At 33.2% G+C, this 12,447-nt stretch overlaps 1 protein-coding gene across 1 annotated transcript; it reads left to right on the plus strand.

Annotated features, from left to right (window-relative positions):
* Nucleotides 1-1,775: 1,775 nt before the first annotated feature.
* LOC126878814 (craniofacial development protein 2-like) lies at nucleotides 1,776-10,536 on the plus strand. The gene is made up of 2 exons (XM_050641720.1): nucleotides 1,776-2,315; nucleotides 10,266-10,536. The coding sequence occupies exons 1-2, from the start codon at nucleotides 2,279-2,281 to the stop codon at nucleotides 10,499-10,501; spliced, it is 273 nt and encodes a 90-aa protein (XP_050497677.1). The 5' UTR covers nucleotides 1,776-2,278; the 3' UTR covers nucleotides 10,502-10,536.
* The last annotated feature ends 1,911 nt before the right edge of the window (nucleotides 10,537-12,447 follow it).

Raw genomic sequence — 12,447 nt, forward strand, 5'->3', positions numbered from 1 at the left:
AAAAATTATATTTACTAATATGTAGGCCACTAATCAATTTTTGCCAACTAACGAAATATAATAATTTTAGTAGATATCGATTATATGAATATTTTTATTTTCCGGATACCAATATAATCAAGAAACTGGAAACTTTACAAATAACTGAAAATCAATTTAAATAAGAGTAAATAGTTTAATAATTTTCCTCTAAACTATAAAAATCACTTAGTTTCTTTTAGTCATAATTCATTCATTTGTATTATTCTCAAATTTCATTCGCGTTCGTATTACGAACGCATAGACGGGACTATGCTTTACTCTGTTGTTAACGTCATGCGCCAATCGGACGAGCTTACGTAACTAGAATATCAGGGTGTGCATATTTCCGGGTCCCGGTGAATTCGTATCTATTTTAATCCCCATCCTAATTACAGACCAACTGGCAACTCTGGTGCGCAGCTAATTTTTAAATAACGCATTAACTACCGGTGAATTGGTAACTTTCATTTTTTAAGTATTGTTGATAATCTAATATCGGTATTCCAGGTATTTAGCGCTGCACTCCTAGAAAATGGAAAAAATGTCACAGGAAGTGAAACCGATGATGAAACGAAACGCAAAAGAGAAAACTTGGATGATTGTTTTAATAGAAGTAAAATTAAAAAACGGTCACCAAGCAAAGCAGGCAACGAAAACAAGGAAGACATGGAAAATGTTATGATTACAATAATGAAAGAGCTAATGAATAAAAACGATGAAATGCTTCAGGAAATAAAACAAATAAGGAAAGAATAACAACAAACCAATAAAGAGTTAATGGGTGTAAAAGCAGAGAAACAAAAACTAAAAAAAGAAGTAAAACAGCTACATGAATGAATGGAGCAACTGGAGAAATTTATCAAAAAGAAAAGCTTGATCGTAACTGGGTTGAAAGTAGAAACAAATGATTATAAGAAATTAAAAGAAGAAATGGAAAATTTCAGAGCCCAAGAGTTGCAAATACAAATAAAACTAAGAAGTGCAAAAAAAATAGGAGAAACAGTATGCGCAATAGAAATAGAAGCCCTCACGGATAAAATGGAAATCCTAAACAAGAAACGTAAACTAAAACAGCATAAATATCGTATCTATATAATATTAGGGGAGCCCAAGCGGGGATTTTTGCAGTTACTCGAGCGCGTCAGATTATCATATGGAGAGAAACGTGGTACCCTGCAGATGTACCTCTGCCATATATTGGCTCTTAACACAGGGGAGTTCGTTTAGGCGGGCCCGAAAAAAAAAATCAATCCTTAAAAATACTCGAAATTGTCAGATTAAGATAAGGTAAGTTAAGTACATGCAAAACAGTATATATTTAAAAAATCTGACGATTTGAGCAGGGCGTAAGGGAATTGGTGAGTCACAAAGTTTCACAAGAAAAAGGCGAATATTTCGCGAAATAAACGTCAGATCGAAAAACTAAAAACTACACGTTCAATATTTTTCAAAAATCTATCGATAGATACCAAACACGACCCCTCGCAGAGAGGGGTGGGGGGTAAATTTTAAATTTTAAATACAAATCCCGCGATATTTAGCAAAATAAACATCAGATCGAAAAACTGCAAAATACACTTATTTAATATTTTTGAAAAATATATCGAATGGTACCAAACGCGACCCCCACGGAGGTGGGGTGGGGGGTTACTTTAAAATCTTAAATGGGAGCCCCCATTTTTTATTGCAGATTTGAATTCTCTGCATAAAAATCAGCAACTTTTATTCGAACTATTTTTTCGAATTATGGATAGATGGCGCTATATTAAAAAAAAACGATTAATGGAAATGGAAAATTAAATTAAAAAATGGCAAGCGCCCGCTAAAATGGAAAATTTTACTTAACTTTTTTTGGTTTTAGGACCTAATAATCACAACCCAATAGGTCCCCAAAGCGCTCGAGTGACTGCACATTTAGCATACTTTGCTCCCCTACCATAAACAACGATTGGACATCGAAAGAAAAAGAAATACAAAAGGAAATAACTAAAATAGCAAAGGACGAAAGAAGCAAAGGTAAGCAAACGAAAATCGGCTACAAGAAATTAATAGTGAATGGCAAAATCTAGATATGGGACGAAGAGAGAGAACAGCTGATAGAAAATTCAAAAAACTAATAAACGAAGAACAGCGGCTGAAATATGATATTGACATGGCAAAAAAAGACTCGGAAATGCAAACGGTTAACGAAAACAAAATAACGCACACAAAATAAAGAAAGAATTTCAATAAGAAGAAAAGAACAAAACCCATTAGAATGGGCTCTTGGAATATTAGAACCATGCTGGCATCAGGTAAGATGCAAGAAATAGCTCTTGAAATGAAAAAATACCAACTAGAAATCCTAGCCCTACAGGAAATACGATGGAAGAAAGAAGGAAAAATTGAGAAGAAAAACTTTAGCATGTATTATTCGGGAGAAAACAAACAGGGAACGAATGGTACGGCATTTATGGTGAACAAAAAAATGAGGGAAAAACTGATACAATTCAAAGCAGTTAATGAAAGGATATCTTACATAAGAAAATAAACAAGCCCACATCTCGATAGTCAATTGCTATGCACCCACCGAAGAAGCAAACCAAGAAGATAAAACAGAATTCTAAGACATCCTGGAAGAAACCTGTGAAAATATTCCGAGGAATGACATATTAATAATATTGGGTGATTTCAATGCAAAGATCGGAAAGGAGGACTATAATCGTAATGTAGCTGGCAAAGAAACCATTCATGAAACTACGAATGATAATGGAGGAGAAATCTGCAACCTAGCAGCAGCAACAAATACATATATAGTTAGTACTGGGCATAAATATAAAAAAGAAAACAAAATAACATGGATGATACCAGGAAGAATGGATGGAAACCAAATAAATCATACTCTAATTTCGAAAAAGTGGACACAAATAGTACAAGACGTAAGGTCATATAGAGTGGCAAATGGAGGCACTGACCACATATTGTTGATAGCAAAACTTAAGATGAAAATAATCAAAGCAAATAATCATAAGAAAGGAAAAAGGAGGAAATGGAATATAGCCAATCTGAAAACGCAAGAAACAAAGCAATAATATACAGAACAACTGGAACAGAAATTGGGTCAGTACGAGCACAAAGAAATAGAAGGAGAATGGAAAAACATAAAGAACAGCATAATAGAGACAGCAGAACAAATAATAGGATTCCAAAAAAACAAAGAATCGAAAGAATGGTTTGATGAGGAATATCACCAAAAAAGTCAACTGAAGCACCTCGCAAGAAACAAATGGCTACAAAGTGCCGAACAGGAACAACTGGACCAATATAGAAAAGAAAAACAAGAAGCATTGAAACTCTATAGAAGAAAGAAGAACACATAGATCTCTGAACAAATGCAAGAATTAGAAACGAATAATAAAGACAACAAGAAATTGTTCGAATAGATACAACAACAACACAGTACCAAAAAATCTGTCACAAAAATAAACAAAAAAGATTGGGAAAAACATTTCACGGACCTATACAAAAACGACAATAAGGCATATTCAGAGGATGAGGATATAAGAGATAACAGAGATGAAGAGGAAGTCGCACCTACTTATTAGGAATTCATGGAGGTATTAAAACAACTAAAAGTAAACAAAACGCCAGGGCCAGATGAAATCAACAACGAACTGATCATCAACGGCGGAGAGGAGCTCACGAAGCGAATGCACAAGTTAATGGTTACAATTTGGAAGGACGAAAGCATGCCCATAGAATGGAAAAACGGACACATCGCACCAATCTTTAAGAAAGGAGATCCAACTAAGTGCTGCAACTACAGACCAATTATGCTACTAAATACAACGTATAAGATATTGACCACAATTATAAGAAACCAACTAAATCAATACACAGAAAAAATTATAGGACCATATCAACAGGGTTTTAGAACAATAGATCAAAGGAAGATCAACAATAGATGCAATACAGCAAAAGTTAAAACAAATGAGGGCGATACAAATGACATCAAAATAGAACTTGAAGTAAGACAAGGAGACAGTCTGTCAACGACAAACGACACTATTTAATATCGCTCTAGAAGGAGTAATTAGGGACACAGGGCTGAAAAAGACAATTATTCAAAGCTCAACACAGATCATAGGATATGCAGATGAACTGGGACTGGTAACACGAGATAAAAAAAGACCAGAAGAGGCACTTTTAACCCTGGTAAGAGAAGCAAAGACGAGAGGACTAATAATCAATCAGAATAAAACAAAATTTCTTATAAGCACACGAGACAATGTAAACAGAATAGCAGAAATAAAGATAGGTGAAAATACATTCCAGAGAGTAGATTGCTTCAAATACCTGGGGGTGATGGTGGACGGCAAAAACGGAAGGAGTATAGAGATAAACGACAGAATTAAAGCAGGTAATAGAGTATATTGGAAATATCACCAACTACTCAAGGACAAAACCTGAGCAAAAAAAACAAAATAAAAAATATACACAGCAGCAATCAGATCAGTGATAGCCTATGGAGCAGAAGTAATGTGCCTTACGAAAAAAGACGAAGAAAAGTTAAAAATAATTGAGAGAAAAATTATAAGGATACATGGCCCATAAATAAAGGAGAAGATATAGTAAAATTCATTAAAGCACAAAGCCTCAGATGGTTTGGGCACACACAAAGAAGAGGGGTAAAAGAACTGATCAGGAAGATAATGAACTGGAAACCAGTAAAAAATAGACCAAGAGGAAGACCAAAAATTAGATGGGAAGATCAACTGCTAGACGATATATCAAAGATGGAAATTGCAAACTGGAGAGAAAAGATTCAGGACCGGAGAGAGTGGAAGAAGATAGTAGAGAGGGCAAAAAAACATCACAACCTATGAACTAAGACCTAAAGGAAAAGCGGACTAATTTACCGCGTGAAATGGATTAAAAGAGCTCATATTTGAGCGAGAAAAAAACATCACAACCTATGAACTAAGACCTAAAGGAAAAGCGGACTAATTTACCGCGTGAAATGGATTAAAAGAGCTCATATTTGAGCGAACTATACTCTAACAAGAGTGAACTGTCCATATAATAATTCCAGGTATGTACCTGTATAAATTATCCTCCTTGAAGTTGGTGTAAAAGGTATTCACCATTTATGTCTTGTCTTTTGGAAGGATTACTAGAGAAAATCCAAATAAATTTTGAAAAAATGGCTGAAATCGCTGAAATTCTTGTAACAGATTCCGTAATGAGTGTACATGGGTGGTAAATGATTTTAAATTTCACTTAAAGAAAGTGCTAAAAAGTCTAAAACATTTATGGTACTGTTCTGCATCTGGTTTCCAGGCAACCTGTTATACCGACGGTTAGTTTTTTTAATATTTTGAGTAGTAACTATGTTGGTTATCAACAATTTGATGTCAAAAATGCACATTTTGCCATTTTTTGTCTACCAGTAAGAAGAAAAACATTCAAAACAAAATTTAAGATAACCGCATTATAGAGCATGTAAAACAATTTAAACAAGGTTTTATAAATTTCGCTATACTTAATTGTTGCTTATAAAACTATAAATTAAGTCAGTTTAACGTTAATATAACTTATGTAAAAAATACAACTTATATCTCGATATTACGTGAAATAGCTCAAAGAAATGAGTAAAAATACACGGTTTTTATGACACTCAGTGTAACTACGTAACAATTGTTTTAGTTTCTCTATGGACGGAATAACAAAATTTATGTAAATCTGACCAATCTTTTCTCAATTTAACTATTTATTGACAATTTAAATGAAAAATAGCCGATTTTAAGAATTTTCGTCTATAAGTTACAATGTTCTACCAAAAAACTGAAAAAAGAACCGATTAGTTTATTGAAATAGCCTTAAAATGAGTTGAAGTAAAATAGAATTGGAGCTTTGTTTATCAATAAACATTAACTATTCAAATTTATTTCTTACGTTTTAAGCTAACTACCTGAGGTACCCCTAAACCCTAAAAATGTCATCAAAACGACGATTTTGAAGCCTTTCGACTGGATTAAAGAAGCTATTATCGATTCAAACAAAAGTTGTGTATTTTTAATTCTAAATTTCAACTATTTAATTAAAAATAAAGTGTTTCAGTTGAAAATTCAAAGTTGCTACACCCACCGCTTTCGCAGGCAGAATAAGAACCCTGCTATTGCATAAGTATATAGATTTTGAAAAACCATTCCAAAAGCATTCCAAAGTTTTTTCGATATGCCGTCTAGTTCTCGAGATATTTGACAATCGCCTTTCTGGACAGAGCCCTTAAATAATGTAAACATTCTTATTCAAGCTAGACATAAGCCGAGTGAGAGAGCTGACCGTGAAATTCATTTGCGATGTTTCCAAATTTACCGGATCTCGGATTGTCTGCAAAATATATATTTACCATATACACAACGGATCGCGCGCGCTGCCATCTACAGCGGATTTAGTGGAACCACTGCAATATAAAATTCACCAAAAGGGGTGCAAAATGAGGTCCAGACAAAAATCGATTTCCTTGTACCCTAACCATTGTTACATCGAGATGTCACTATATACACGTGAATACAAGGTGAGATCCAAAATCGGATCTCGCCTTGCAAAACGGATCTCATCTTGTATAGCTTATGATACAAACGGATCTCGCCTTGATATGAAGACATATATATATATATATATATATATATATATATATATATATATATATATATATATATATATATATATATATATATATATATACGTCTTCATATCAAGGCGAGATCCGACTAAATCGAGGACAACCCGAGATCCACCAATAGGAAATTAATTATTGGAGTATATTGTTCATAAGTATCTTTATAATTAACATATTAATCATGGCACACTTAGAGGGGAAAAGATTTTTGTACTTAAATTTTTCTGATAAATTTACAACGAAACGAGATCCGTCGCTGAAAAGTAAAGGGGAGGACTTATATACGAAATTTTAGATATTTACCGTTCAACGCGAGATCACACACTGATGCCAGCTCTAAAGAGTATTAGTCGAGCGGTTGGAGCTCGTGTTGTATTGTATATTTCCCACGATATAAAGATATATAATGGGCGTAACTTTTAAGTATCGCTTCTTTTGTGTCTTTAAAGTCTACGATTGACCTTTCAGAAAGTCCCTTAGTTTTATTACATACTAAGGGTGTGAAAAAAGAAAAAGAATACTTGACAAATAATAACCATTTAATAATGATAATTATTTGCAATACAATATTTTAAAACTGTACATTAATATTCTTAAAAAACACTTACTACGAAACCAAAATGTAATTATTATATTCTTAAATAATACAAATTGTTACAAAATAATTATTTAAATGATTGCTTGTTTTAAAAATACATTACAAGAAAGTAAAATTTTTTATAAATATTATTAAAGTTTAAAAAATAAAATAACTCAATATGTAATTATTATTTGATAGTTAAAAAATGATTTTAAGTAAAATGATTTAAAAGATAAAAAGAAACACACATAATTTTCAGGGTCAACTCCTAATTGCATGAAAATTTGGATTTAGATTCTACCCATCCCCCACTTCAAAGTTAAATTTGTGCCGTTGATTGCTTTTACTTGGAGGGTGAAAAAATATACGTTTAAAATAAGTCCGGAAACAGATCTGACTAAGTTTAAGCAACTTTTGTTCTATAGAGTTTTTTTAACTTAGGTACTAGGTTAATTTAGTAGTAGGTACTAGAGTCACTTGCGACTAAAAATATTTACTTTTCAACAAAAAAAAACACGTTTTTCGGCGGTTTTTCGCAAATACTCAAAAAGTAAGTATTATATCGAAAAAATATTCTTGGAAAAAATGTAGCATATAAAAAAACGAAAAAATGGTATGTTCTTAGTCTATAGAACCAGTAAAAGTGAATTTGTAGCTCATAAAAAAGACGATCTTACCCTTCAAATTCCAAATCAAATATTTTAACGTGATACATAGTACCAAAAAATGAAGCTCTTTTCGGGGAAACCCATTAAAAATTTTTTAAAGTGTTAACAAAAAGCTTTATTTTATTTTATAAAAGTTATATACGGGTAGGAGAGACAACGGAACGAATTTTCGAACGTTTAAACAGACGACATCCCAGATTTACCAATTTCTGGACAATTGATCCAAAGGCTGGATTCTAACAACGAAACAGTTGTGGATTTTCAAGTTTTCAATGAGAGTTAGAATGAAAAAACATTAGTGACCTCGAGTATGATGGTTTGGAGAATTTGGCTGGTTATATCTGCCATAAATTGAAGGACTCCAGTATTCAATCCGAAGATGTTTCAACGTACACGTGGGTTGATCATTTGAGTAAGTGTGGTTTATGTAAACCATCAGACACTCTCTTGTCATATATTAAGTAACTGGAGACAATTTTTCCTTCCACATGAATGGTGATTCCATTTTGGTAACTAAAAATTATTTAGAAAACCTTATGTCCAAAAGTGTAACTGTAGACTGTTCTAACAAAGCGAACAAGTTATTTTTTAGGTCTCGGATGTACTTCCGAATTAAAGAATTAAACAAGTCTCTTAACAACCTGACATTGCGTAAAAGAAAAATTATGAAAACTGCTACATAGTTGCTGTATGTACGTCTATTTCACATGCACAAAATTTAAATAAAGTGCATGGCATGAAAACTGTAAAACTTATTTTTGTCTTTTCCAAGCCTCTTACTTAAATCTGATGAAATACATTATTTAAAAAGTAAAAAATTTTGTTTTTTTATCAATCCATTAAATTTATGGTTTTATTTTGGGGCTTTTCTTCCCCTTGGTAAAAATTATATTTACTAATGTGTAGGCCACTAATCAATTTTTGCCAACTAACGAAATATAATAATTTTAGTAGATATCGATTATATGAATATTTTTATTTTCCGGATACCAATATAATCAAGAAACTGGGAACTTTACAAATAACTGAAAATCAATTTAAATAAAAGTAAATAGTTTAATGATTTTCCTCTAAACTATAAAAATCACTTAGTTTCTTTTGTACTATTCTCAAATTTCATTCGCGTTCGTATTACGAACGCATAGACGGGACTATGCTTTACTCTGTTGTTAACGTCATGCGCCAATCGGACGAGCTTACGTAACTAGAATATCAGGGTGTGCATATTTCCGGGTCCCGGTGAATTCGTATCTATTTTAATCCCCATCCTAATTACAGACCAACTGGCAACTCTGGTGCGCAGGTAATTTTTAAATAACGCATTAACTACCGGTGAAGTGGTAACTTTCATTTTTTATGTATTGTTGATAATCTAATATCGGTATTCCAGGTATTTAGCGCTGCACTCCTAGAAAATGGAAAAAATGTCACAGGAAGTGAAACCGATGATGAACCGAAACGCAAAAGAGAAAACTTGGATGATTGTTTTAATAGAAGTAAAATTAAAAAACGGTCACCAAGCAAAGCAGGCAACGAAAACAAGGAAGACATGAAAAATGTTATGATTACAATAATGAAAGAGCTAATGAATAAAAACGATGAAATGCTTCAGGAAATAAAACAAATAAGGAAAGAATAACAACAAACCAATAAAGAGTTAATGGGTGTAAAAGCAGAGAAACAAAAACTAAAAAAAGAAGTAAAACAGCTACATGAATGAATGGAGCAACTGGAGAAATTTAGCAAAAAGAAAAGCTTGATCGTAACTGGGTTGAAAGTAAAAACAAATGATTATAAGAAATTCAAAGAAGAAATGGAAAATTTCAGAGCCCAAGAGTTGCAAATACAAATAAAACTAAGAAGCGCAAAAAAAATAGGAGAAACAGTATGCGCAATAGAAACAGAAGCCCTCACGGATAAAATGGAAATCCTAAACAAGAAACGTAAACTAAAACAGCATAAAGATCGTATCTATATAAACAACGATTGGACATCGAAAGAAAAATAAATACAAAAGGAAATAACTAAAATAGCAAAGGACGAAAGAAGCAAAGGTAAGCAAACGAAAATCGGCTACAAGAAACTAATAGTGAATGGCAAAATCTAGATATGGGACGAAGAGAGAGAGCAGCTGATAGAAAATTCAAAAAACTAATAAACGAAGAACAGCGGCTGAAATATGATATTGACATGGCAAAAAAAGACTCGGAAATGCAAACGGTTAACGAAAACAAAATAACGCACACAAAATAAAGAAAGAATCTCAATAAGAAGAAAAGAACAAAACCCATTAGAATGGGCTCTTGGAATATTAGAACCATGCTGGCAGCAGGTAAGATGCAAGAAATAGCTCTTGAAATGAAAAAATACCAACTAGAAATCCTAGCCGTACAGGAAATACGATGGAAGAAAGAAGGAAAAATTGAGAAGAAAAACTTTAGCATGTATTATTCGGGAGAAAACAAACAGGGAACGAATGGTACGGCATTTATGGTGAACAAAAAAATGAGGGAAAAACTGATACAATTCAAAGCAGTTAATGAAAGGATATCTTACATAAGAAAATAAACAAGCCCACATCTCGATAGTCAATTGCTATGCACCCACCGAACAAGCAAACCGAGAAGATAAAACAGAATTCTAAGACATCCTGGAAGAAACCTATGAAAATATTCCGAGGAATGACATATTCATAATATTGGGTGATTTCAATGCAAAGATCGGAAAGGAGGACTATAATCGTAATGTAGCTGGCAAAGAAACCATTCATGAAACTACGAATGATAATGGAGGAGAAATCTGCAACCTAGCAGCAGCAACAAATACATATATAGTTAGTACTGGGCATAAACATAAAAAAGAAAACAAAATAACATGGATGATACCAGGAAGAATGGATGGAAACCAAATAAATCATACTCTAATTTCGAAAAAGTGGACACAAATAGTACCAGACGTAAGGTCATATAGAGGGGCAAATGGAGGCACTGGCCACATATTGTTGATAGCAAAACTTAAAATGAAAATAATCACAGCAAATAATCATAAGGAAGGAAAAAGGAGGAAATGGAATATAGCCAATCTGAAAACGCAAGAAACAAAGCAACAATATACAGAACAACTGGAACAGAAATTGGGTCAGTACGAGCACATAGAAATAGAAGGAGAATGGAAAAATATAAAGAACAGCATAATAGAGACAGCAGAACAAATAATAGGATTCCAAAAAAACAAAGAATCAAAAGAATGGTTTGATGAGGAATGTCACCAAAAAAGTCAACTGAAGCACCTCGCAAGAAACAAATGGCTACAAAGTGCCGAACAGGAACAACTGGACCAATATAGAAAAGAAAAACAAGAAGCATTAAAACTCTATAGAAGAAAGAAGAACACATGGATCTCTGAACAAATGCAAGAATTAGAAACGAATAATAAAGACAACAAGAAATTGTTCGAATAGATAAAACAACAACACAGTACCAAAAAATCTGTCACAAAAATAAACAAAAAAGATTGGGAAAAACATTTCACGGACCTAGACAAAAACGACAATAAGGCATATTCAGAGGATGAGGATATAAGAGATAACAGAGATGAAGAGGAAGTCGCACCTACTTATTAGGAATTCATGGAGGTATTAAAACAACTAAAAGTAAACAAAACGCCAGGGCCAGATGAAATCAACAACGAACTGATCATCAACGGCGGAGAGGAGCTCACGAAGCGAATGCACAAGTTAATGGTTACAATTTGGAAGGACGAAAGCATGCCCATAGAATGGAAAAACGGACACATCGCACCAATCTTTAAGAAAGGAGATCCAACTAAGTGCTGCAACTACAGACCAATTATGCTACTAAATACAACGTATAAGATATTGACCACAATTATAAGAAACCGATTAAATCAATACACAGAAAAAATTATAGGACCATATCAACAGGGTTTTAGAACAATAGATCAAAGGAAGATCAACAATAGATGCAATACACGTACTGACACAAACAATTGAAAAAAGCTATGAACATGACATAGAATTACACATACTATTCATCGACTTCCAACAGGCCTTCAACAGCATATACAGACAACAATTATTAAAAGAAATGAAAAAAAGTGGAGATACCGGCAAAATTAATAAGACTAACTAGAATGACAATAAAAGACTCAACAGCAAAAGTTAAAACAAATGAGGGTGATACAAATGACATCAAAATAGAACTTGAAGTAAGACAAGGAGACAGTCTGTCAACGACAAACGACACTATTTAATATCGCTCTAGAAGGAGTAATTAGGGACACAGGGCCGAAAAAGACAATTATTCAAAGCTCAACACAGATCATAGGATATGCAGATGAACTGGGACTGGTAGCACGAGATAAAAAAAGACTAGAAGAGGCACTTTTAACCCTGGTAAGAGAAGCAAAGACGAGAGAACTAATAATCAATCAGAATAAAACAAAATATCTTATAAGCACACGAGACAATGTAAACAGAATAGCAGAAATAAAGA

Source organism: Diabrotica virgifera, chromosome 1 (assembly GCF_917563875.1).
Source record: "Diabrotica virgifera virgifera chromosome 1, PGI_DIABVI_V3a".
Lineage (NCBI taxonomy): Eukaryota > Metazoa > Arthropoda > Insecta > Coleoptera > Chrysomelidae > Diabrotica > Diabrotica virgifera.

What these genes read in the sequence shown, in the direction of transcription:
- LOC126878814 (XM_050641720.1), top strand. Translation starts at nt 2,279, where the DNA reads ATGGGCTCTTGGAATATTAGAACCATGCTGGCATCAG. An exon ending in TAGAACCATGCTGGCATCAG is followed by an intron (nt 2,316 to 10,265) that starts GTAAGATGCAAG and finishes TGCTGGCAGCAG; the next exon opens with GTAAGATGCAAGAAATAGCT.